Consider the following 27,908-nt stretch of genomic DNA (forward strand, 5'->3'; position numbering starts at 1 on the left):
TTATTTAACAGACATTGAATAATATTAACCAATAAAACCTCTCGCAGTTCAAAGAGATGGCAAATCCAGAAAAGTCCTTTCCATAGGTGTAGCTCAGCTCGCTCAGTCTCTTATCAGTCCCTCTGGTGCTGGAAAGTGTTGAGGCCCAGGCCATGGTGGGCCACAGGCCTGAGCTCCTGGGGTTTGGCTGGGTTTTCAGTCCAGAGCTGGTTTGAACAGATCTAAGAAAAAAGGAAAAAAACAGTCTGGGGAACTTCTCTGCCTCAGCTAGCTAAAAACTAACTAAAAGCAAAGGAGAGCTCTGTCCCACTGTCTGTCCGTGCTGCAGACAGCACAGTCCAGGAGCAGGATGGGGGACAGTGAGGGCTCTTTCTGAACACAAACTGTGTGCTGCTTCTTCTTCCCCCCTTCACTCTCAGAGCCAGTCTTAAGACTGGTGCAGAACTTATTATGTAACATAACAAAGTGATTTGAGATACAAACATCATAAAGTCACCCCAGGACACTCATCAAAGCCACTAGCAAAAAACTTCCATGAATCACATGAGAGGACACTGAAAGTGAGACAAAACCAGGATTTTTTGTCTGGTTCATATTCTGACCTGGTTGTTTCTTGATGAAACACCACCATATGCTTTAGCTTTCCTATGCCTCTGACACAGTAAAATCAGATCTACGCTAAGCAGGCCAGGTCAATTTTGCAACATTATTTTTAACTTTGGATTGGGGATTGAAACACAACAGTTGTTCTTTTGGTTAGTAGTTTTATTACAGAGAAGGAACTGAATAGAATGAGCCCAGAAGTCACAGAGGGTCATGGTTACCCATCTCCTGGTAGTTCAGAGTCCAGAGACCCACAGGACACCTGTTTCTTCAAGTCTACCATATTTCCCCACCTTTCAAAAGGTTTTTCACTACAGCAGGTGGCCAGAATAAGTCCAGGATTGCACAACATCTAGGGACACAACGTCCCCAGGCTGAAAGAGCTGGTTGTTCTGCACTGACATCATGGCCTCTAACCAGCCCTGCAACCATGAGTGAAGTCTGGAGGCTGGGTCTCTTAAACCAACCACCTTTCCATGTCAGTAAAATCCCAATCACACTTGTATAAGAGTGAGCATGACTCTACTTGCCTTCTTTTAACCCAGACTACACTGTAAAAACACAAGAGCAAGGAGAAAGCTTTCTCACTCCTTCCATCATTTTAGGACAGATGATGGACACACGGACAGACATGTTTAGGACAGATGGGTTTGGTAGCACCAATGCCAGGTACCTCCTGGTTTGCCAAGGCCCCAGAGGTACCAGAGACAGGAGGCAGATCATGGATTATCTAAGCAAGAAATGGAAAATTCTGTAGGATTTGCCTGATCAATATAGACACAAAACAAACAGAATAAACTCCCAGTTCACAAACACATCTCAAACTCATCTGCAAAGCAGAAATTCTGGGAGAAAGCACTCCTGGGTCTCTTTCCCATCCATCCCTAAGTTTTAAATTTTTCCTGTGTGATACATGATACAGTACCAACCATTAGACTTTTTTTTCCATTAAGCAGACACACGTTAAGTAGAAATTCCATCACTGCCATTTATACTTGATATTAAGTGGTTGCCCTTGGGTATTCCTATTACAAATTGTCTAATGATGTCCCTTCCTTTTTATTTCAGCAGAAAGTTGGATTTTCAGTTAAGTATATTTTTAAAATTTCCAGTTGAGGGGTTTGGACTAGTGAGAAGCAGAGACTCATACCACTTGGACCTATTTTTCCACCAGCCTCGCAGAGGTGACACCAAAGTGGCTATCAGCAATAATTCGACTTAAGGGTTTCCATATGCCCACTTAAGAATCCCCAGAGTTTTTTTAGTCTCCTCAACTCAACCCATTTAAATTCAGATTTAACTGACATTGATTTAGGAGTTGGTTTTCCAGGGTTCTGAACACACACCATCAGTTGCAGCTGAAATTCTGAGTTAGCAGCCCTTCTCAATATCAGATCCTTCCTGTTTAAAAGAACAAAAAGCAGATTTGAAGTTTATTAAAGCCAGACCCATATGCTCAAAGGAAGCGTTATTAACTCCCTAAGTGATTCTGTAAGTTAATATGTCTTTATTAGTTGGCTCTTTTCAACTTACCAAGTGTTGTGGAATAGGCCACTATAAATTACAGAAGCTGTATTTGAACTGGCTTCTAGTAAAACATAACACACCTACTGGAAGATTGTTGTATAAATGTCACCTCCTGCTGAGCAGTCTGGACCAAACCAGATTTTTTTCTACACTACTGCTAACGTACACAAAGTCTTTAATTTGTTTCATGAAACTGGTCCCTGGATAATATTCAGAAGTGACAAAGATGGCAGTAATTCCTTTGTGTGCAGCATCTCAACCATTTTACACTAGCTCTCAATTTGATTCTACATTTGCAGGGGGATAGAAAAAAAATATTGCATCACTAAATAATTAAATTTATTCTTGTCTCATGCCTGGGCAGACACTAAGTTTTTCTCTGCATGCACCAGTAAAAGGAAGAGATGCTTCTGGGGAAGAGGGACTGATCAAGGACTTTAATTTTTTTGAGGCCATGTAGAATTAGGCAGCAGAGGCCACATATAGATGGATGTAATTACCCACCTTATTTCCAAAGGTACTACAGCTCTTCAGCCCTGGAGATTTACAATCTCCACTTCTACACATACTCCACAGAGTCCCTCCCAGTATTGATCCAAATACAGGAAGGAAAATGATTAAGAAATATCCAGCGTTAGCAAGATTTTAGATTAGTCACCAGCTAGCTGTAAATGCAGCAGGAGTAGCCCTGATTGCATTAACTCACTTCTGGGAGCTCATCTGCCCTCTGGCTTTTTGCAGACTCTGAAACAGCTCTTGCCACATTACTGACTTGGTCTTTCACACTCATTCAGGGCATCTTTGTCAGAAACTTCATTTTGGGCTTGTATGGGCTTTTTTTCTGTAAGAAGAGGGATGCTGAGGAGGTGGGCCTCAGCACAACTGCATCTTCTGCACACTGATCATGTTAACTGCCAGAAGAAATTCCTAATCAGGTAACAAATTACTGGAGACTGATCTTTAAGAGAAATATTTAATGAAAAACAACTCAAGTTCCATTTTTCTTTAAAGGGTGGGAGTTTGCAGGGGGCCAGGCTTCTAAATATCACCGTATCCAGGAGAAACAATTGCTGCCAAGCATTGGCCCCCACATTTGGCTCTTTCTTGCAGCCTGATCACTGCAGGAGAAACATTAATAGCTAAGCTTTCCCTGTTCCTGGCTACCTTAAAATTGTCCCCCCAAAGGTTCTCAGTGCTCATTGGAAGGCTCTTGACATCAGAAACAAAAGTCGAGTGCACCAATGTTGATCCTCCACCCTTACCACCTCAATGCAGATCTTCCAATCAAGCATGGCAGAAAAATGGCACACAGGGCAGAAATTAGCACTTACAAGCATCCTTGTCAATCCCTGCACTTTTCTCCACCCCTTATAATTAACTTGAAATTGCTACTTGATACAATTCTCACCGATATCCAAAAACAGTTATATGTTAATAAAGGACAGGGGAAAAGAAATTTTAGAGTAATCAAGAAAATACTTTTAATCCATGCTAACAAGTGATATTTAAAGTTACAGCTGGTGGTAGTATTTCTCACAGACCAATGCTAAGATGTATTACTAATAGGCACATTTGGTTTTTTTCAATGCCCTATTTTGTGCAAAGGAGATGACTGAGCAAAAAAATGCAAGGTGAATGCAAGCAATCACAAGAGGCCATTCACCATTCCGCCTACATTTTTTTATGAATACATTCACAGAACTGCAACTGTGCTCATTCCACAAGTAGCTCAGGGAAGAGGGATTAAATCAGACAACCTTTATAATTGTTCCTCAGCTGTCAGTTAGCTTTTTTATCTGCCAGCATGTGTAGACAATATTATTCCATTAACAATGCCACTCATTTAGTGGCATTGGACTGAAACGACAACATTAAGTGGATACTGCAAAAATAAGGGGAAAAAAAATAGGAGTAACAAAGATTATGTAAATCCAGAAAGCTGAAACAGTTAATTGGCTGTTTCTCAAACACCCACAGCAAGTAACATTGACTTCACTGGTGTACCAGTAATTAAAAAGATAATTACTATTTTAATTCAGAAAGTGAGGAACCCTACGAATAAAGTAATGAGAAATTACTTTAGCAGCTTTCAGAAGTGAGAATAGTAACACTGTTCTTATCAAAAGATCCCTGCAGCACCATCACCTTGGGAAGGTTTGCACACAGACTTGTCACAAGAGTAATTAGCTAGTTAGAAAGATAGAAAATACCTCCTCCCCCTTTCACTATCTGAGATCCCAGATATGATTCCAGATGTAAATGGAAAACTAACACTATTACTGTACTTACTTTGATTAAACCTTTTCTGGGCTATGTTCATGAGATAAATGGCTTTGGGCCAATTTTTTTAAAATAAATCCCTCCTGTAACTCCACAGATTGTTTCAGATATGTCAACCTAAACTGAACTTGCCCTTTCATTTGAAACCACTGCTGAAAATGCTAGGCAACCTAGAATTGTACAGAAATACAAGTAATAGAATCATCTAAATCCCAATATTTTAAGTGAAAGAAGAATTACACTTTGCAGAACTGTTTCAATACATGCCCAGCATCTACTGAACAACATCACTGCTGTCTGCTAATGTTGTCACCTTCCTCCTCACCACACAGCTCATCAGAATGCTTGAGCAAGCAAAACCACTCTGGGGTAAGCCAGTACCAGCCACTGCTTGTGCTAGGCTGAAAAACAATAAAGTCCTGAGCTACAAAGGGTGATGTGATTATTAAGAACAGTGCTGAAGGGGTATTTACACTGATGTCACAGAGTGTGAAATACAGAAGGGGCAAGTTGGTGGGTGTGGTACATGTGCAGAGGCACAAACAGCAGAGTAACTCATGGTTACTCACTCATACACAGTCCTCTGGAAAAGGAACCCTTGACAGCTTTTGAAAATAGCCGACAGGCCACTTGGGAAAGAAAGGAGCTTCACAGAAAAGTCTTTTTCTGTACCCAAGAACAAATGCATTCCAAAAAGGAAATTTCAAAGGTTAGAGGAAAGAAAAAGCCCAGAAATGCAAACCAGAAAACACTGATCTAGCAACATGGCCAGCTCTGTGTTTGATAGGGACAGGAAAGGACTGTTCTTACATCAGAGGACACTCGGAACATGCCACGTAAGGATGGTAAAGTTGGAGGACACTGCTGGAACGCATTGCCACAGGAACACCCAGCTTTGCTGTTGGCAGTACTGTTAAACTTGATCAAAAGGTGTTCTGAAAATTGTCATGAGAAATAAGTTATGGGAATAAGTCACCTTTCATGGGCTATTTCTATTCACACTGAACAGCCTGTCTCATGAGAACACACACTTTATAATCCACTTGTAGTCTTTTATTCACACATTTACTTAATCAGCTGCAGCACAGTTAGGAATATCACCAATACCCACCCAAACATATAGAGATCATACACAATAATTGCTTGAGGCAGCAGTTAGTGCTAGTAGTGTTGATTAAGCCTGTTGTGAGATACAGGCTGACACATAAAAAAGCAGTTAATCTTGTACTAGTTATGAAAGCAAAACTTCTGCCTCCCAAGTGCTCTTTATGGAGGGAAAAAAACCAAAAGCCAACAAACTGAAAAGCAGTTTAGGTTTTTTAGTTTATTTTTTTTTTCATGAAGTGCTGCTGAAAATCATTAGCTGACCAATGACAGCATTTTCTAGTTGCAATTTAAAGCCTGTTCAGAGGTCAATCTGATCTTGAATACCTCCAGGGGCATCCACAGCTTCTCTGGGAAATCTGGTATAGGCATCACAGTAAAGAATTTCTTCTTAATATCTAATCTAAACCTTCTCTGTCAGTTTGAAACCATTCTCCATTGACCTGCCACAGGTCCTTGTCAATAGTCCCTCCCCATCCTTCTTGCAGGTTCCCCTCAGGCACTGGAAGGCCATGATAGATCTCCATGCAACAACCTCTACATTTCATAAATACAGCATCAGTTGAATTTTAGTCCACTGATGTGCTATTCAGTGTGGGACACCTCAGGTTTTACTGTGGATCAGAAGCTTATGTTTTCTTACACAAATTCACAATGGAGCAATGTAAGAAATTAATTTATTGATGTAACTTTTGGAGAAATTAATACTCAGTGACACAGAGTAGGAAGTCACAAACTGGTATTTTTCCCTGTTTACCTCCAACAGGGATTTCTACATCAGCTCATCCTCTGTCACCCATGCTGTAACTCTTGAGCACAATGAGGGGGACTATGGTTCTTGTTTCAGCTCAAACATTTACTTCTTATATTAACAGTAATTTTATAGGTACCTATAGAGAGTACAATTTCTGGGAAAGTAGCAAATGGAGCTATGATCCCAAACCTCCAGCTCCTCAGGAAAAAAATAGATTCATTATTAATATAGGTTAATCTTCACCCTAAAATGTAAAAGGGAAAGAAAAGGAAAAACAATCTGTCACAGGCACTCTCAAAGTTGGCCAGATTTCAGCTGTTAAGGAAGAGAAAAGCTTTTTGAAATTTGTCTAATACATTAAAATAAACCCCTGATGTAAGTTAAGATAGTATTTGAAAAGCACTTAACAGGATACTAATTCTTTGACAAACACATATTATCAGATTATGAAAGCAGACTGTGATTACTTTATTTTCTTTTTTTTTTACACATAATTACAAAATGTTCTCAGTTAAATGATGAGTTAATTAAAGGTACCCCCTCCACTGCAGGATTCTGTGCATGCAGCACATGCACAGCATACAAAAATACAAGACCTAACACATGTTTTTCTTATGAAGCTGCCACTATCTGGCCCATCCTTGAGTTACACTCCCCAAAAGGATTGGTCCAACTGTACAGTGCTTAGTCCATCATCATCCACTGAGTTCAGTCTTACTACACTTAACCCTAACAGGAGTTCTGGTGTTGGTGTAAACACCAAGTAGTACAGACAGCATTTTTTTAAGACTGTGGACAGTTTCCAAGAGATATCCACCTTTACCTCAGCAAATGGGTCTGGCTGAAAATTAGATTTCCATGGCAAGTGAGAAAATGAGGCATTTCAAGGCTCATTTCCTTTCTTCAGTACTTGTGAGAGAGAATCATCTGTGCTCACTCACTGGAGGAGAAACATGTGCAAGGCTGTACCCAGCTTATACAAAGAGAGGGCAAGATTATACCACCCTACATTATTTAGGAAACTAGACGAGACTCCTGATCAGAGGACTTGGCTGTATCACTCCTAGAAACCATCCCAACAAGGATGAAGAGTATGACATTAGAGCAGCAAACCAGCATGAACCACAAACATTTGCTGGTTTTCAAGGGGAACTGTTAAACTTCAAGTTTCAAAATAAAGGACTCTCAGAAATCCAGCAGAGGCCAAAAAATGTATAACACAGAACAACCTGCTATGTGATGTAAGCCGTGGAACTTTAATGAATGAGTGGCGCTAGGAAACCTACATTTCGTAATGGACTACAGCATCTAGAGCAGATGGAAAAGCTGCTGTTAGAGCTGTAACTGTGTGTCACAGATTCTTGCTTGCAGGACAACCCAGGATGATGGAGGCAGTAACAGGCCTCCTGTCCATCTGCACAAAGCACAAGAAACCTGACAGACCACTATTTGTGCCACAGAGCTGGGCGCAGGCTTGCCAAACACAGCCTTGTAATGTCAAGTGCTGACTAAGCCAAGAAACAGGAGCCACCATGACAAGGAACAGAAGAAACTGCTGCTCACCACAATGAGAAATTCCAATTCTCCATTTCCTCCAGGAAAGAAACCTTTCTGCTGAGAGGCTTCTTGTTCGGTACCACAGCATATGAAACAGAGAAAGAGCAAAGAAAACAAGCAGGGTATTTGTGGAGAGATCAGAGCTGCATTTGTCATGTTACCGAGTGCTGGACAGAGCTGTTCTGGTCACACACCATAACTCCTCTGCATGTTTTCTACATCCCTGATTCTGAAAGCCACTTAAGCATCTGCATAACATTCAATATATGTGTCTAATTACAATACATTGTTTACATCTGAAAGTGGACTGTGTAAAACCAACTCTAACCCAAAATAATCCATTACACTTTCTGGTACGATCATGTTATCAAGTCCAACTACAAGGTTGGCAGAGTATAGTTCTGAACATTTGGCCTAGAGTTTTTCTTCCTCCAGAAAATCCAGGAAAAGGAACAGGTAAGGATTCAACAGCAACAAAAATCCCCAAACTTATGGGTTGGCTTTATTGCTATCTCTCAGGACAAACCACAGTGCTGACCTTCAGATACAGAGGGTGCATGATGGGGACGGGGGTGGGCAGGATAGGACACAGACAACACAACATGAACTCTTGTATCCTCCCCATCTCTACTTCAGTGTGACTTAACCTCTCTTAACAGTCTTCTGTGTCTGTGGAACGTTTTTAGCAATTGCTAACTAAGAACCTGGTTGCAGGGTCTAAAGAATAAACCTAAAACCATGTGTTAAGGTTCAATACACAGGTGCTTAGAATGGAATTCTGAAAACAATTGTGCTGTACACTGAAATACAGTACTTGATTATTTTCAGTGCTTTCACCCCATCCTGAATTGAGACAGTGCTAAACAGACTCAATTAGTTCAATACAAAAAGGCAACACTCCATTTAGCAAAGTAGTTAATTATAATATTTATTCTATCAAACAATGCTGAAAATATAAGATTAAAAAATGTTCCATGCATTTCATAAAATACAGAGAAAGGCATTGTCATAATCAAAGCAGAATAAGCAAGCCAAACCTCATCTGAAAATCCTGAGAGCTCCACTCTCCACATTACATCATATGAATATAAAAAGCATATCCAGGAAAAAGAGCAGTCTGCAGAAAGTGGCAGGTTATCTGTCAATAACTGGGATGAGTACATCCTCCGACGAGTTTTGCCATTACCTTTCTTACTACAAAACCACGCAACGTGCTTTCCTTGCTATCCAGTTCCTGGCATTGTCTTTGGCTAGGAAACCAGGATAGCATGGCAGAATTCACATTTAGTTGCTGTCCAGAGAGGTACTAGGACCCAAAACATAGGTAGCTATGGAAAGGTATCAGGATCCAGTGGGTGAGAGGGAATGGCTGCTGTTCCCCTTCTGAAAGCAGGCTACAGGGACATGTCTTGACTCTCTTCCCAGGAGCACAGCGGGTGGAAGAAGCATGGGAGGAAGAGGGAAATGTATCTAGTACCTCTTTAAGAACCCCAGTTACACAAAAGACATGCTATATTACAGATGGATGCTGAGAGCAACACCTACATTTAGGTTAAAAATGACACTGCTATAAATCTTCTTACTGAAAGCTTTTGATCCAGCTCCCTCTCCTCAACCTACATTACTCGGTTTGGCTTTAGCAAAGCTGTTACAAGATCCTTCTCTAGCTTTTCTTTTACAGAATCTCCCAGACTTCCACAACAGTTAACAAACACATATCCACCAAACACAAAGCCAGCTTAATTCTGGGCTGATATAAAAGCAGCTCCACTTTTGTGCTGGGAACACCCCAGTCCTGCCACAGCTGTATTTGGAGAGGGCAGTGTAGCAAAAGGAAGAACAAGGCTCCACATACACCAACACTGCTGCCCCGAAAGCCCCACCCCATGAAGACTTAGGAACACCATAATGAAAGAATTTCATGTGGGGAGGAGCAAAGGGAAGAGAACAGACTGGGATCCTTTGCCCTGCACCTGAGGATGCATCCACTCTTCAGAACAGCATTCTTCCTCCTGCCACCTCCCAAGCCACCTCTGCTGCAGCGCGGAAGGTTCTGCATCGGCCTCCTGAGAATGATGCACCAAGTGGGGAAGATTGTTATGGTTGAAAAAGTGGTTTTCATGTTGCTTCTTAAAAACATAAAGCTAGAAACCCCTATTTTTAAAAATTTTTCAGTGAAAAATTAGTAATTTAGCCTGTAGCACAAAGTATTACAAAATTAGAAGTAAGATATAGAATTGCCCATGCTACACCTTAACTCTCTCCCTTTGCATATACATATCAGGAATATGACTTTATATCATATGGTCTTTTCAATTTCCAATTCCCAGAAGAAACCTATTTCATTCCCTGCACAGGCACAAGGGAGTCAGAAAGAAGACTCCATAGGAAATCCCATGTCCAGCATTTCTCTCTTGGAGTGCTTGCAGCTAGAATAATGTTTTTTTTGGTAAAGTTTTTAAAGTTCAATTATGTTTTATGTGCTCCATTTAGCTTGCATTAAAAAACAGAAAATGCTATAAGAAATTAAGAAATTCACAGGTCTCCACAGGCTTTGGTGAAACACAGAGTCTTCTTTAAAAACAACTGTCCAGCTTCCTCTATAGTGGAAGTCCTGTGTTGTCCATGTAAACATTACACAGAGTCTTTGTACTACCCACTAAGTTCTTTGCTTCAATCAACTATTTGTGCCCAAAAGCACATCCTTATGTTTCTTCCTACACCACAGCCATCCTCCTACACCACAATAGATGTAACAAAACAGGAATTAATCACAGGCTGGATACGCACAGGGATTGCTGCTGTTTACTTCTGTCTTCGCAGCCTTGGCAAGTTTGGTTGAGTTCTGCTGCGCTTTGCCTTGCTCCTCTCCAGTTAGTAGGGCTTTTATTTCCGAGGGGATTTTCCCTTGGTCCATGGCCATGCACCACTGCTTGTACTGAAATATGCAAACACATTAGGCCTTAGCAAACTGCCAGGATCACATTAGCAGACAAAACGGGGCTGTAATCTTTACCTTCCGGTATATTCATTTAAGGTCTGAATGTACTGAGCTGAAGCCTCTTACAAAACTGCAGAGCCCTAATGAGCTGAGCACGTGGCCATGGCCACATACCTGGCCTCAGCAGAGCCTCTTTCAGTCAATAAACTGCTACTCAGAGGCAGCACTAGACAGAATACTGTAATTATTAAACAACATGGAACACTCCGTGCAATTTCTCACTGCTGGCATGCGAGAATACCGTTCCAGTTCATGGCCTATTAAAAACAAATATTTCACATGACTCTGGGGCTGATGGACTATTAAGAGGTCCTTTCCCATTGCGCAAGGCACAGTGGAAGCACATGTGCCTTATTCCTACTTCCCTCATCTTAAATCCTTCATTGCCAAATCCTGAAGAACATCAAAAACTTGTGGACAGTTGGCTGGCTTTTCACCTGATCCTAAACCTGCTGACTTGTAGTGATTAGCCCTGCCCATTCTAACAAACCTAAAGCCAGGTCAAGGCAGTGTCCTCAGCACTGGTGACATTTCAATGACACCGCTCTGTCTGTATTTCCTGATGAAACATTCTCTTTGGTTAATGCTGTTTATTTGGCCAAGACCCCCATCTTACACATCCTAAAACCACCTACACAGAGAGCATCCTGCAAGAAACCACCTCCCCAACAGGGAAGCAATGACACCCTGTGGATATATGTTTGCCCTTTGATATTTCAATACCTCCTCCCACAATCTACCTCAGATAAAGGTTTTTCAAAACCAAACATTTCAAAGACAACAGACTCAAATGTAGTGGCACTTTCTTCACTTGCTTCCAGTCCAGAACCAGCAGATACCTTGTCACATGAATTAGTATTCTATACAACAAAGCAGGCAAACAGCTGGATGCATCTGATGTTTTGATACCTCCTGGCTAGCCAAATGCCACTGTCAGTCACCATGCTCCCGAGAACAAGTGTTCATGAGGACAGGTCCCAGATAATACTGACAGTTAGGTTAAATGATAGTTCCTTACCATTTCAAGCTCTTCTCTGAGAGCACAGATGGCTCGCTCTCTGCTTGAAACCAGTTCTTCCAAGTACTGGTACCTCAGCTTCTTCCTGGCTCTGCACTCTCTTGCACTCTGACGACTTCTTTCGAGTTTTGCCTTCAAGTCTATCTTGGCTGGTTTACGACCTCGTTTGCCTGGTTTCTTTACCTTGCCTCCAACCACCTGGAAAGGAAGGGCACAAAAAAGATCCTGTTCTGCAAAGGAACCATGTGACTGTAACTACTAGGAGTCTCAAGTATAAAATCTTGCATATACATTCTGAAGCAACAGAGGAAATAAGAACACTGAGCTGTGAAGTTTTCAGGACTTTCTCCAGCAGCTCTATTTCTCTCTCCTACTGGGGAGCCCAGAACTGAACACACTACGTCAGGTATCTACAAGGGTATCTGGGTATTGAGGAAGCATAATCAGCTTTTAGTGAAATTGCTTTCATATCACCAACAGCCCCTGCTCTAGCAGGTCTGGAAATATTATATTATAGAGATTAATACTTCAATTTAGAAAAAAATATATTTGTTTCTATCAATATAATGCAAAACTTAGTTTTGATGCAGTCAACAGTTTCAGCCTACTCTAAATTCAGAATTATTCACTAGACAGCTGAGCCTCCTTGGGCTAGATTTTTTTCACAGTAACCTTGAAACGTTTTGCTAAACAGGGAACTCAGTCACACTGAGTCCTATCACTGTTGCTTCTGGTCCAGTAGTACATCACCACTCTGGCCATGTTCACCTTCAAAACATTACTCCACAGCCTGATGAGTCACCTCACACAACCTGTCAGTGCCAAACTATCCCTGTTCCTAACGCAGATCCTCTTGCAGAAATGTAACTACCTAGTTTCTTGCCCTGTGGAATGCAGGTTTTGTGGTCACTTTCCCCTCTTCTTTGTGGCTCCTTTTTTACAGGTCTGAGAGCTTCTCCTGCTACAAATAAAAATAAAAAAATAAAAAAAAAAAACAGAAACAAAAAATACCCTCAAACCTGCTTCCTCTGTGTTTACTCTGTGTTTCCCCAGTCAAATATTAGTCAAATATTTTACTCTTAACACGGAGGCATGGCACAAGAAAGTCTTAATATGGTCTGAAGCTCAGTTCACTGGTCATTGAGCTGTATCATCTGGTAAGAATTACATCAGCCACACATCCCAGCTCCCCTCTGAAGTGAGGATTTCTCTTTATTTGCATTCTGACCACACTATTTGATTGGAGGGAGTGTGGAGAAATACACCTAACACACCTGCATACAATAATTTCACTGCTGCCTTCGCATTTCACCATCCCAGATACAGACAGACCTTTTCTAATAGTCAGTGTTCAAAATATCACAGTTCATCATTTAAAAAAAGGCACTTTTACTGTGAAAAGCTACAAAATTTGTAAATTTTAACATTCAAAGAAGTCACTTGTTCTGCAAACTTAGCAAGCTGCAATAAAAACAATAACATAGTGAATTGATGTGCCAGAATGAAGAGGGGGAAAGAAAAGGATTATACAATTAAGCCTATTCTTTCTTTGGAAAGTGAGTCAACAATCACATGCCAACATAATCCTACCCTCTCTGTATTTGTCCCTCCTGATTTACTCAAAAGTAGCTGCCTACCATAAGCAAATGAAAGAACAGAAAGTACTTAATGGACATCTATGATAATGAAAGAAACACAATACATTCAGAAGAGCAAAGGAAAACAAATTAAGCTCTTTCCCACTTCAATTGCTGAATACAGTTTAAATAATTCTTTATTTCACCAAGGTGCTCCCTTTAAGATTTTCTAGTTCAGAATCTAATGGAGTTCAAAGATAAAACTAACCAGATATGGCCATATGGGGCAGGAGCTCTAAAGAAGGGAAAGTGACCGTTCTCTTGCAGGCATGATGAGGTCTGTCCTCCCATGGAAACACATTCCTGGCTATGGATGGTGTGATCCATATTCCCAGCTCAGTAGAAGGTAAAACTACACAGAATCTTCCCAGGTGGAGCTGTAGGTACTCACAATTTGCTATCTATTATTACTTGCACTTGAAAGATTTATGAATATTACATTATACACACTACAGCCAAAGTACTTCAGTTCTCAAAGACAATTAGCACCTAAGGCTTTTCTGTGCTAATGCAAGGTAGTTCAAAGCAAATGTTTGAATTCAAGAGCCAGGTAAGGTCTTGTAGAGACATTCACTGCAGCTCTCTTAAAAAACCTTGGCCATGCTGGGTTCTGACCCTCTAGAACTAGAGTGAGCTGGCACTCAAGACTGGGGCCCCAGCACACCTGCAGTGTGAACTTGCTACACTCGTTCTCTTTTCTGTGAGCAAAAACGTACCTTGAGTCCTAATCCTGAACAGGAGCATTGACAGCCATGCCCTCTCCCCAAAGCCTCAGGTGGGTGAATGGTTCCCACCACACCATTTCTCACAATCAGCAAGTTAAAGACTGCTTAGCACATGGCAAATGCATCCTGGATCCACCATTATTGCTTTCCCTTTGTTCACTCCAGAGAACTTTCTACAGACAGGTGTGCCAACTGCTCTCCCTCCAAGATCTTTAACCACTGCAGCAGCCCTGCAGACAAGCTACCTTAGGGCAGGAAAAAGGCTTGTACCTCTTCAACCATTCAAGCATGGTTACTTGCCAATGCTCTAACCACCAGGACTACAAAGATAATGAAAAGCTTCCTTCCCTTTTGACTCTAAGCACTAACACCCTAATAATCTGCCTTCACACCATCCCCAAAGATTCATACTGTTTTCATGGCTCCTGGAGTTCACCACACAATGACACATCACCCTGCAAAGGCAGCAACAGCAAGCAATTTAATCAAATCCTGCATCCTCAGTTTTTTCCTCACCAAAATTTAGAAGCACCTGCTGTAACCTTAAGCAACCCAGCTGGGGAAAAGAAGACCAGAGAAATCCTTTGCCCCAATCCAGCATTTCAGTATCTCCCTGGTTTGCAGTCCTGTTTGCCTGCTCAGTTGCTATGCTGATGTGACAGAAAGAAGACAAAGCAGAAATGATAGTTGATGTTGAACATGGCAACAGACCAAGCCAACAGGTTTTTCCCTTTGTATTCCTCTGGAGTTTATAAAGGGATGTGATCTATTAGCATTCAGCAGTGGAGATTTGGGATTTTTCAGGGAGACATACGCAATCAAGACTCAGAACAACATGAATCATATATCTTTTCACAGAAACATTAATAAAGGCATGTATTAGTTTGAGATCTGACCAAGTTCCCATTTCAGTTCTCTCAGACTTCAGAAAATAAAAGAACTCTTTGCTCAAGCACATGGTGTGACTCTTGAGCTGTCCTACACAGGGCCAGAATTGGACTCAATGATCCTGATGGCTCCCTTCCAACTCAGCCTATTCTGTGATTCCACAATTTCCTTTTAATACTCTACTTAGACCATAACCTCATTCTTGCTTCCCATCAGTGTTCAGCCACAAAGTTATTTGACCTGAAATTGGAAATAGCTGCAATTACTTGACCTGATAAAGAAAATTCCTCAGACTTCTGGATTTTTTTATTAGAAGCATGCAGCAGCTCTCTCCAAAATCCTTGCCAGAATGCACAGCAGAGAGGCTCTCCTCAGGAAGGAGATGCACACATAGAGCTACTAGCCCTCACAGCCCTTAGGAGCTGAGCCCCTCAGATAGAAGACTTGGATAAAGTTGGCCTCATGACACCCGCAAGTTTGAATCAATTTAGCAGATTAAAGCAACACTATCTCAGGCACTGGTCAGCAACACTGATCAGCAATGCTAATCACACTGACCAAGTCAGCATCTCCCAAAAGCTCTGAGACCATTTACCAATAAACAAGCAGCTCCATCAACCAGTACTTGAAATCCATTTAAAGCTGACTCTTCATTCCACTGGCAGCTGAACGTATAGATATGAAGAACTTAATGGAACATGGAACTAGTGATCATCTACAGAATTTATACAGAACTATAAAAACAATTAGTAAGAAATAAAACCTAGGTGCTGTGTTACAGTAGAAAGGGGAAGAATCTATTCCCACTTGCAAATATTTTTACAAAATCAGAAAGCAAATGAAGCCAGTCACAAGTCTCCTAATAAAGATGAAGTTTTCTGATCTTTTAATTGAAAGCATACTACTCACAGTAGCAGTACAAAACCCAGCTAGAGAGCATGCTTGTTATTCCTCCATTTCATGACATATATATGCCAAACACAATTATTTTACTTTCACTGGCAGACAAAATGCATCCGATGATGATCCAAAAATGTAAGATACCATATAGTGAGCAAACATGATCTAAGTCTTAAGCAGATGTATCAACAGAAATTAATCCTAAAACTCTTACCGTACAAAGTGCTTCATGTCCTAAGAATGTCATATTCAGTACAGATGCAAAAAGAATACTGTCTTTGCTGCAACATCTGTTTTAAAAAAGCATGAGCTAGGACTAAATATCAACTTTTCATAAAGTGTTATGCAGGCACCCAGATGGGTAAGTGCTGAAGTTCAGAGCATCAGTCACGCACATGCCACCTTGCCACTCCGCAGGTGACAACCCTGCTCTTCCCCAAGGAAGGACTTACAGCCTCACACAAGAATTATGCCCACCACTGTGCCCTACACATTCTCTCAGTTCACACTAACACTTTTCTAAACCTGTCTCTGTTAGAACTTGGGCTTAGGGATGGTCATCCTCCCAGCCCACTGTAACAATGAAATAAAACTTTTCTAGTTGGTTTAGAGGATTTAATGTCCTCCACTTCGCTCTCTCCTTGCAAATATGAGCTGATGCATCATCTCAGCAATGCTGAGCAGGAGCTAATTAAAACATTTAATGATTTGAAATTGCTGATATCAAATTAGAACCAAAGCTGTTAAGGTTTTATATTTCCAAGCAAGCAGTAATGAGAATGCTTTATGTTTGGTCATGATCCTGGGTGGAAGACTTTTCCAGAACATTGAGAATCTGCATACTCTGAAAAAGCCCTGAAGGATGAAAACCTAGCAGCACACTGAGAACCTGTATACTCTGAAAAAGCCCTGAAGGATGAAAACGTAAGTGATAGATTGACATTTAAGAAACAAAGAGAAACACCTAAGGAAGTTTAGGCTGCTGGAGGCTGATGGGAGTTTTTCTCCTGGCCAATAATTGGCCATTTCTGAGAATTGACAGTAGTTTTGACCATTGAAAAGTGAGATCAACCTGTGAACACCACCTTAAGACCTAAGCCCGGGAATTTCTTTGTCTCTTTGTTTGCTGGCAGTGAAAGGTAACAGGGCTCTAGCTGGCTCTCATCCCCTCCCCAGGCCATGCGGCCCGGGCGGGGGCTGGGCTGGGCCTGCCCTGGCTCCCTGGCAGGAGATGGAGCCTGCGGGATTTCTCCCGGGCCCAGGCCAGGGCTGGGCTCTGCTACAGCTTCCCTGGAAGCTTCCGGAGTGGCTTCCAGGGGTCCCCGGCTCTGAGCGCTGCTGAGCTGAAACGTGGCACTGTGAACACCTGCGGCTTGAGCAAGATTTTAACCCTTTTACTACCCAGATGAGACTTGCAGATTTAATCCTTTTTACAGGAAGAAGGCAAGAGAGAGTGATCCACAGGTAAAGAGACAACATAAACTACCAAAGACAGTGCAGAATGGAATTAAGCTTAAGATAGGGAGAGAAATAAGGAGATGCTTTAATAAGCTGAAATATTCTTTTGTTAAAGCTATGGAGATGGACAATGATGTTCTGAAAAAACTCCTTTAATTCATGATAGAGTATTTTTGTAGGAATGGAGTATTTCAAAGTGTGGATTTAAGCAAATGGTGAAGTAGTTGTGATCTTATGAGATGCTGGAACAGAAAAAAGAGAAGTGATAGTTGTTGAAAATTTGTGGCCCTTAAGAAGCAAAAAGAAAACTACTGTTTCCAGAGAGGCTCACAGAGACAGATGAAGAGAACTTTTGCCTTTGAATAACTCATCCTTAAAATGACACCCCTTGACTCATGACCCAGGAACACACCTCAGAGTGGTGTGAAATGGGAAGAAAGGACTGATGACAGAGTTTTCCGGGCAGCTGGCATCAGAAAAATAGAAAACCATGAGAAAATGGTTTTCTTGTGAAAAACTCCATAAATTGACAAAAGAGAACTTCTTTTCCTCTACAAAGACTCATGAAAAGACTATAGCAAAGTTGAGACTGTTTTAACCTCTAGGGAATATTTTATCTATTAGTAAAGGCCTGTCTGCACAAACCAGCCTTTGGAATAAGTCGTGATATTAAAGGCTAAGGTCCTTGAAACCTTCCTGCAGAAGAGAGAGTAAAGCAAAACAATATCCCTCTGTACAGGAGAAAAAATGTAAACCTGTGTGTATTAGCCAATAGTAACCTGCTTAGCCCGTGGACCCTGTAGAACCCTATAAAAGGTGTGCTAAAGATAGAAATAAACAGCGTTCACATTTACTTCTGTGAAGGGTCGTGAATAGCTGGTGGTCTCTCAATATCTGGTGCTTTGAACGGGACCCTGCGGGCAGGGGGGCTTCGGCGAGTCCACACACGGTGGGACAAAGCCTTGGACCGAGGTTGGTGGAGCAGATCTGAGCACGGACAGACGCTGCCTCGGATCAGTACCAGACAGACGACCTGAGCGCGGTGAAAAGGGCGTCAGGTCGTTGGGGGAGTCAGAAGGCGGAGGAGTAAGTGAGGGGTCGCGCCCCTCCCCCCGCCGTGGCCGCATGAAAAATGGATGTGGAGTTTGCAGCAGCTAAAAAACTGCTTCTAAGCATTATCATTAAACGAAGTGAAGCAGTCAGGGAAAAGGCCCTGGAAAGGCTTGTTGTATAGGCAAATGAATATGGGCGCCTTGCAGCGCCCCCACTGCAAGCAGTTGAAAAATGGATGGATATAAGGGATCCGATGTGGGAAACGGCAATCACAGAAAAGAGCAAAGACGCGGTAGCGTGCGGTTCGATAATCCACCCAAACCATGGGGGAGCACTGAGGTGTGTGCAGAGAACAAAGGCACCCCCAGAGCAGAGGCAGTGCAGAAAAAGCTCCAAGGCCATGCTGAACAATTACAGAAGCAGTTGAGCAGAAACAGGTGGCTCAGACAGCTTCAAAGAGAGACAAAATAGCGAAAAAAATTGCTAACTATATGGTATCTAGTTCAAAATTCATCACTGTAATTAAAAGTTGATAAGCTGCAATGGTCACCATTGTTACCACCTGGCCCCGAGAGACTTTTTGTGTAACATCACCTGCTTTTGTAAAATCATGCCCTTTTTTCCTCTATCTGTGAACAACGAGAGAGATTGAGAGAAAGAACTGCATTTGTTAAAGTTAACTTTGTGAGTTTTTTTTCCTTCTCTCCGTTTTTCCTCTCTGCGAGAGTATGTGGGGGATGTGAAGAAAGATAACAGCAGCAGAGAGCAGCAACAGAGCGGGCAGTCCACCCCCCGCCCCGCTACCTAAGAAAAAGCACCGGGATAGTGTACCCAGTTTGTTAAAAAGTCATGATTCATTGGTTTTTTAAAATGTTTTTATATACCCTTTTAGAGTTAATTTTGTGTTTTAAGTAATTATGAGTGTATGCGGTTGCAGTTTTTAGAGTTTTACTAGAGAAATTATTGTGATTCTTTGAAAGTTTAAAAAGCCACTTTTCAAAAAAAAGGTGTTTAAAATGAATATTAACAGAAGTTACCTTGCAATAATTAGTTTTAAAACCTAAGGTTAAAATATAGTATGATTTACAGCTACTAAGAAAACAACCTTCCAATTAATGTTATCTACAAAAGAGATTTATGGTTTAAAAAAGTAATTAGCTAAGAGAACTTTACTATACAAGACAAAGTTAAGTTAAAGCATATATTACCTATTTGCTTGTTTTTTCCACAATTTTAATAAGGTCATTTTAATGTGAGTCCTTTTGTTATATAAAACATATATAACAGCATATATACCAATTTGGACTTCAGATTTTGATTATGTTTCTGAAAAGTGCTACAAAATCTGAATGGCAACTTGCCAAATCCTGTGTTGTTGTGGTTTTTCTCTAGAAAAACTACACTTTATAATCCTAACCAACTTAAGCATATACTAGGCAAATTCCTGTTATAAATAGATATTTTTAGTAACATTTGCAGTTATTGTAATTCTCAAAGCTAGATGACATAAAGCTGTGATGCATTTGTTACATTTTTATAATCTTTATAGTGAATCCATGTTATTGTTATATTGTGTTTAAAAGGTATATATCAAACCTTTAGTTGCCTTTTTGTAATAACAGAATAAGATTAAGTTATGTTTTTATTTAATATAGATTAAATGTTAATAGAATTAAGAAAAGTCAAGTTTTATTATGTTTAGGCTTGAATTTTTTTAAGTTAAGTTTTATAACTTGGATATTATTTTAAGGTTAAGTTTTGTTATTTCCTTTTATTATAATTAATTTTTATCAGGTTCAAATATTGTTTCATTTAAATTGTTTTATGTTTTATTGGAGACTCTTGTCTAAACTGCAAAGTATAGTTATTTTCCTAGAGATGAAGATAACAACAACTGAAACAGCCGTGATAGAACACTGATGAACCTGCTTGTGGATAGAAGTGAATGCAGTCTGTAACACCCTTGATTTCATCAGTTTTATTGTTTGTTGCAATCTATGCAGTTTTTGTTTTTTATAGCTTTATTATTTTTCAGTGCTTCCAGAATTCCAAGAAAATGTACCATTGCTGAGGGTCGGCTGCCATGGGAGAGGCTTCAGGTTAAACCAACTGCTGCATGGTTTAATTGGTCTGGTACCTAAGGCTTCTGATCATTTGCTCTGTACAAATGCATTTTAACAGTTTGCTGTGCTGTAAGCATCTTATAGCTGCTACTACTGAAAAACCTTGTTTTAAAAATGAGTTAAGAAGCATCTTTCCAGTTTAAAGCCTAAGGCCTTGACTTTACCTGGATGGAATGTTTGCCAACAGATCCAGATGTTTTCTGTACCAAATCAGTATTTGAGTCACTTTTTGACTCAGCAATTTGACCCTATTAATATGACAGCTGGATCAATTTTGAAGTGAGCTTGGAGAATCATTTCCAGAGGTGGTTATCCAATCCTTCACTAATTTTTTTTGTTTGTTTGCAGACTATGAGATGCTGGTGCAGTTTTTTAGTAGTTAATAGTAGTTTTACATTACATATCTTATTAATAATGTTTATTATGTGATTGATTTTTAACTGCTGCAAGTTTTTATTTATTGTGTATATGGTTTTGTGTTAATGTTGATGTGTATAACAGAAGTACATCTCATTTTTATTTAAAAAAAAAAAACAAAAAAAACGGGGGAAATTGATGCCCTAAAGGCATTGGATTAGTGTAATTAATTAACTTCAAGGGGAGAAGTGTCCGTGTTTTGTCGGCAGGTTCAAAAAGGTCAGCTGTTCATCTGACCAGACTGTCTGCCTCTGAAAACATGAGATCCAGTGAACAGAGATGTCATCACACAACCTTGATATTCCAGACAAGATCAGAAGTGGAGCTGCCAGGACACAGTTGGGTCTGAAAACTACATAGACAGTTTGCCAACAGAAATTTTGTGTTGTTGTCATGATGTTGTGTCCTTACTAATTTTTTTCAGTTGTTATCTGTTTTAAGATTTAAAAAGATGTGAAGAACAACCTGAACATCGAAGCCCTCAGTCACCGATCAGCTGCCAGCTGACATCATGAGAGCAACAGACGTTCCAAGACTGAATCATATTAAATCATTGTTTGTAAGAAGAATTTTATGGAAGATCTAAAAGAGTGTAGAGACTCCATCTAATTGTATATAAAGCAAATTGTAGTTGTGTGTTTACCCTTTCAGCAAATTGCTTTCACGCTTAGACTACATATATACCAGAGCACGTGTGTTAAAAGTAGTTAGATAATAGTTTAAAATAAAGAGTTTAGCCTGTGTAGTAATCGTTATGTTAGTATAAAGTATAAGCATTCCCCCCCCTCAAGAGGTAGTGTAAGCATCTTTGAAAGTTCATTTAACGTTAAAGTTTTAGCTGTGAGTTTGCAAGTATGATGTCATTTACATGGAACAAACTGCTTATGGTAATTGTGCTGTGTATAGTCCTGACCAACTGTCTGCTAACATCCAAGTGACAGAACATATGGGTCACTCTGGCACATTGAACTGGCCAAAGGTCAATGTGTTTGAGCCTAGCCACCCCTGGAGATCCTTTTGCACCTGTCTCATAGGAGTCCCTGAATGGGATCCTCAAGCATTTAAAGGTTTAGTTAGTAACGAGACTCGACTGAATCAACTGGCAATGTTGCAAGAGTGCAATCGCACTGTTGGCTTCACATTAAGACAACTTGAAGCCTGCTGGCAAGCGAAAATTATTGAAGTTCTCAATGTTACCATAGGCCCCCCAGAAGAATTAGATTTTTTAGGTTCCACCAATACCTCAGGTGGAACAACAAAAAGCCATTCTAACAAAGTAATGCGGCACTGAGCTGCAGTCAACCCTATAGTTGATCTCGTTACTCACACTAAAAGTAAAGCCTTTATTTGCGGTGCAATCTCACAGGACAATTACCAAAGCGATTACCTAGTTCCATATTCCTAATCTGTGGAGATAGAGCATGGAATGGAGTTCCTGCTAGTCCACATGGAAGACCCTGTCATCTTAGAAAACTTACTTTGTTCCATCCAAGCTTAGACCAATTGCTGAATGTAGCTGATAAAATAAAAAACATCAAACAGTCAAAGCCTGAATGAATTATAATGTGATGATGTTAGAGACCCAGACTTTTGGAATTGTGGTATAATATGGGCAGCCTCCTTCTTCATTCCAGGAGCAGCTGCTGCTAAAGGATTAGCAACTCTAAAAAGGCTCGCTTGCTAGACTAGGAAAGAATTAAACTTAACATCCACAATGTTAAGTGAACTTTCAGCCGATGTGAGTAGTGTACGTCATGCAGTATTGCAAAATCGAGCTGCAATTGACTTCTTCCTCTTAACACAAGGACATGGTTGTGAGGAGTTTGAAGGCATGTGCTGCTTGAATCTTACTGATCATTCAGTTTCCATCCACAAGCAATTAAGGCAGCTGCAGAATGGGTTACATGCCCTGAAAAAAGACAGTGACCCCATTGGAGTTCGTTCGCCAGCTGAGGTATCACTGGATGGTTGAGGTCTCTTGTGCTAGAAAGGGGACAGATTTTACTTATGGTGTTAATTGTGACAGTGGTTTTAAGTTGTATGTTATCTTGTCTTCGTAGAAGTATAGAATGAGTGGCATCCAAAGCCTGGCTTGTGCAAAAAGAGAAAGGGGGATTTGTAGGAAGTATTTTATATTATATTAGTAAATTAGTATATTATATTAGTAAAGGCCTGTCTGCACAAACCAGCCTTTGGAATAAGTCATGATATTAAAGGCTAAAGTCCTTGAAACCTTCCTGCAGAAGAGAGAGTAAAGCAAAACAATATCCCTCTGTACAGGAGAAAAAATGTAAACCTGTGTGTATTAGCCAATAGTAACCTGCTTAGCCCGCGGACCCCGTAGAACCCTATAAAAGGTGTGCTAAAGATAGAAATAAATGGCGTTCACTTTTATTTCTGTGAAGGGACATGAATAGCTGGCGGTCTCAATATTAGCCACCAGGTTTTTTTGTCTCTGTGTTGTCATGTGAACAAGGAGAATGGTTGGGTAGTGGAGAAAAGAGTTGCTGGAAGTTTTATTCCGTTTTCTTATTCTTGTAGTTTTGTTAATAAATTTTCTTTATTACTTTTAAGTTTTAAGCCTGTTTTGCTCTCCTTCTAATCCATATCTCACAGCAAGAAATTAGTAAGTTTTTCTAGTGATTTTTTAGCAAATGCTTTAAAACCATGACAACATAGCAGCCCATCTCCTTAATAACTGAGGTCATCTCCACAGTAGCTCTGTCCCTGCTGTGGCATTCTGGGCATTACCCAGAGCTGACTCCAAGACTGCCTGGGAGATCTCTCTCTCCCTGACCCGTCAGCCCCACCAGCAAGGGTCACAGGCTACAAGACAGCTCATGGCCAAAGACCCCTCAAGCTCTATATTTGAAACACAAGCGTTCACACCTGGCTTGTTCCCACACTCCCTCCAAGGGACACCTGCATCCCCACAATTAAGACTCAGGACCATACAGGACTGAGTATATGATGTCTTACAGCCAGGCTGTGTGGAAAGCAGCCCAGCTCCTTGAGTGTAGCCTTCTGCTGAGAACCGTTTGCTCTAAGTCCCTTTGCTCAGCCCTACTCTAAGTAGTTGCATTGAAAAGGAAAGCTGCATGAACACCAGAGCAAGACATCAACAGTTGTGGTGTCCCCTATAAAAACCTCTGTAATTAATACAAAAGATTGCAGTTAGCTGTATAAAACTGTATTTTGATGTTTACTAACGAGAGTTATCAGCTTCTTTCCCTAGCCCCTATTCTCTGCTTCCCAATGCATATAACAAATATATAATATGTAGTCTTGTAAACTAACCAAGAAATTTCATCTATAAAGGCTGAAACCACTGTTAACAGACCTTCTCCTTTCTCCTCTCTCCAGATACTTCAGAGGTGCACAAGTGTTGTTTCAACAGGAATGAATTGCAAATGAACAGCTAAATCACTAAACTCTTTCCCTGCCACACCCAATAGCTCAAACCACAGCAAGAAGTGAGTCCAGTACTTGAACAACCCCTAGATTAAAAGCAGTTCTGTAAAAGAAAAGGTCATGTTTTGGTTTGGGGTTTTTTTTTGTTGTTGTTTTCTTGGGGTTTTGTTTTGTTTTTTGTGGGTTTTTGTTTCATTTTTTTTGTGTCCGTCTCTGTGTGTGAATTTAAGAACATCCTTCTGAAATGAAATGTAAAATTTTTCTAGATCTGATGTTCAGATATTCTGCCTCTCTTTATTTCTTGTTATTTCCTTCCAGTTTTGAGGAATGTGTTAACAAGAACCATTCTTCTAATGCTCTCTTAAACCAGATAAGGCTAAATTAAAGTGCACAATGAATTAGGGAAAACTGCAGCCTGCAAGCAAAATTCTAAATTCTTTGTGTCACATAGATGAAGGTAAACACTAAACTTGGTTGCAGGCAGTTATAGAACGGTCACTACACTGCAAAAACAATTTAGTTGATTGATTTTTTGCAAGGAAAGTCCTTTCACAGGCCAACCCCCTCAGCAAGGAGGAAAGCATGACTTGGTGGAATTTTTAGGAGATTTCAAGGACGTGATGGCTCCAGTTTTAACCACAATGGCTATAAAAATATGTATAACATAGGTAGAAATAGTGCTTGCCTCATCCTGACACAGCAACATGCAATGGGAAGAGCCCTCCCAAGGGAAATCGCATCTCTTGAACAGTCACCAAACAGGGTAACCTGTGGCCTCATGAACTATAAAAACTGTACTTGGGAGTAAAGATAGCAAGAAGAGTGAATATTCCACTCTGTTGCTTTTTCCTATTCAACTCAACATAAATTGAAAAAAAAAGACCAAATATTTGACTTACTGACTGGGTAAATAGATTTATTTAGTGAATGAGTGTCTTGGGTTGCAATGCAAGATGTAACCAAAAGTATGTATTCTATCACCATCTGTTAAAACCAGGTGGGGCAGTTTTCTTTATCTCTTCCGTGACCCATCCTCCCTCTAGGGGGATATCTTCTGTTAATGGGCCATTGAGTCTCACTGCATGACTGATAAAATTACATCATTCTGTTGTGAGATGCTCCACCCAGGGGGAGGAGCCAAGCATTCCTACCTGGATATAATCTGAGACTTGGAACACCATAGTCAGCCTTTCTCCATTGGATTCCCAGAGGAAGACAGGACCCATCTACATCACCGGACCTTCAGAGGAAACCAACACCCTTCTACAGGATCATTGCCTTAACAGAACCACATCTGTCACTCCAGGAGTACTGCAGCCACCATTTAATTGGACTGCTACCTACACTCTGACCAACAGGGTGTCAAGTTATATTTGGACTATCAGTGGTTTTTGGTTTTGGTTTTTTTTTTCTGGTGCTACTGCATTTTTATTTTAATTTTCCTAGTAAAGAACTGTTATTCCTATTCCCATATCTTTGCCTGAGACCTCCTTGATTTCAAGGTTATAATAATATGGGGGAGGGATGTGTGTTACATTTTTCCATTTCAAGGGAGGTTTTTGCCTTCCTTAGCAGACACCTGTCTTTTCAAACCAATACAATGTGTTAAAAATGTTTCAGGTAAAAAAGAAAAAAAAGTCAGACTAACAGGACTCCACATGACACAATGGTAAACCAAAAATTATTTTTAAATTAAAATCTGGAAGTTGAGTAGTACAAATAGCCTAAGTCTGACAGAGAAGAACACAAAAAGAAATAAAAATCAGATAATGCACATGAACTATATATGCCTCCAGAATTAAATCCTCCAGATGTTGCAAACTATTACCCCAATTACACAAAATTTCAAGCAGTTCCAAGTTGTGAAATATCAGTGGTGCAGATTTCCCCCAAACTCCTCCACAGCTTTCAGAGAAGGCCTTAATAAAATAAAACAGTATACCTGTTAAAATAGCAGATCACCATAAACCTTTCATAGTCTCACAATACATTCTGTGGATTGCAAAATAATTACTGATTGCTTCTAAACTTTTTTTATTCCATAAGAAATTGTGTCAAGTATTTTTCTTCCACTTTGAATTAAGTCAGATCATCACAGGCTGTGTAATTTTGTTCTAATAAAATTCCGGTAGTGTCTCCAGCACGACCCCCAGGCTAACACATAACCAGCACTCCAGGGAGCTCACTCCAACCAAACTCAGCTGAGAAGTCTGAGCTGCAAAATGCTGCACTGAGCAGACACAGCAGCTGTCCCTGCAGGCCCTGCTTTAGGGGCACCCCAGTAGAAGCAGGAGAAAGACACGTTCCTTGTATGTCTTCTCATGTTCAGCTCTGCTCGGGTGGAAGCTCTGCACCTTCAGGGATGCCACTGTGCTGCTTTCATGAGATTCTTCCAGTGCTGGAAAGATCCAAGCTTCAGCACACAGTACAAGGCTGCAACCCACGCTGCTGCCCTCATACCTTGTCATTTGTGCACAGTTGCTATTTATCTAACAAATTCAGGGTGCTATTGGGAGCATGAGCCACTGTACCACACCACTGGTGGTATCCAGCCTTTGGCCCATGCCTGGAGCTTTAAGGAAACGGCAGAAGCAACACCGAAGCGCTGCAAGCAAGAACTAAGGGGGCAACCCTTTCTTCCTGGTGACTGCAGCAAGCAGAGCCCTTCAAGAGCAGATTTCAGAAGGCTCCCTTCACCAAGAGCCTCACCAGCTGCGTTGGGCCCCAGCTCCCGGGTGGGCCCCGTAGCCCCTTACCTTGCTGTCATCCATGTGTACCACCAGCCCCGATCCGCCTCGCCTCAGCCCCTGCACGAGGAGTAGGCGCAGCCGCCCCGGCGGACACCAGCGTTTACCGGCGTTTACAGAGCCTCACGGCCGCCGGCGGCCGCCGCCATCACCCGCCGCCATATTTGTTTACACTGAGGGACGCGGTAGCTCTGGCAGAGGGGTGCTCGCTGGGAAGTATAGTCTTGTTGGGCCCCGTCGCCATTGGCAGTCATCCTGATGGGGACGAGAAAAACTACAACTCCCAGCAGAAGCATCCGAGGAGCGGCACGGCGATTGGTCCTCGCCTCGCCGGCCAGGCGAACTACATTTCCCAGGAGGCTGCGAGAGTTTCCCCGCCTCGCCGCAACAACTGAATTTGTTGTTTTGTTGGTGTGTGTTTGTTTATTTGTGTTTTCTCTATCGCTTGCGCCATTCCACGGCTGCTCTGCTGCAACCCCAATGGCTCCGGAAAGATGATCAGGGGCTGGTGGGGCCAGGGCTGCCGGCTCCGACCCTATGCACGGGCTGTCTCGAGCTAGATGACCAAAAAACCCAAACCAATAAAACAACAAATTTAAGTCTTCTGCTGTTTTTTTGCCTTGCTTTTCCCTAAGTGTTCCTCAAGACAGAGCCGAGTTTTCCAGGTCACCTGGGCACTACTGAGCTCCCCCAAGCCTGGAGAAG

At 41.1% G+C, this 27,908-nt stretch overlaps 1 protein-coding gene across 2 annotated transcripts; it reads right to left on the bottom strand.

The window, feature by feature from the left end:
- Positions 1–17: 17 nt before the first annotated feature.
- LOC131592153 (cAMP-responsive element-binding protein-like 2) lies at positions 18–27,397 on the bottom strand. Of its 2 annotated transcripts, XM_058863468.1 has the most exons (4): positions 27,213–27,393; positions 11,845–12,042; positions 10,616–10,763; positions 8,708–9,891 (listed from the first exon to the last, which is right to left on the bottom strand). In XM_058863468.1, coding segments are annotated over exons 1-4 (363 nt in total). In that variant the 5' UTR covers positions 27,228–27,393; the 3' UTR covers positions 8,708–9,889. The 2 variants fall into 2 exon arrangements, with proteins under 2 accessions (XP_058719452.1, XP_058719451.1); XM_058863469.1 differs by lacking the exons at positions 8,708–9,891; positions 10,616–10,763 and adding an exon at positions 18–221 and having other exon boundaries at positions 27,213–27,397.
- Positions 27,398–27,908: the final 511 nt, after the last annotated feature.

Source organism: Poecile atricapillus, chromosome W, assembly GCF_030490865.1.
Source record: "Poecile atricapillus isolate bPoeAtr1 chromosome W, bPoeAtr1.hap1, whole genome shotgun sequence".
Taxonomy (NCBI): domain Eukaryota; kingdom Metazoa; phylum Chordata; class Aves; order Passeriformes; family Paridae; genus Poecile; species Poecile atricapillus.

Excerpts from the sequence above, each read along its gene's own strand:
- LOC131592153 (XM_058863468.1), bottom strand. Across the intron at positions 10,764-11,844 it reads TCAGAGAAGAGCTTGAAATG|TACAAGCAGTGGTGCATGGC; the intron begins GTAAGGAACTAT and ends TGCATATTTCAG.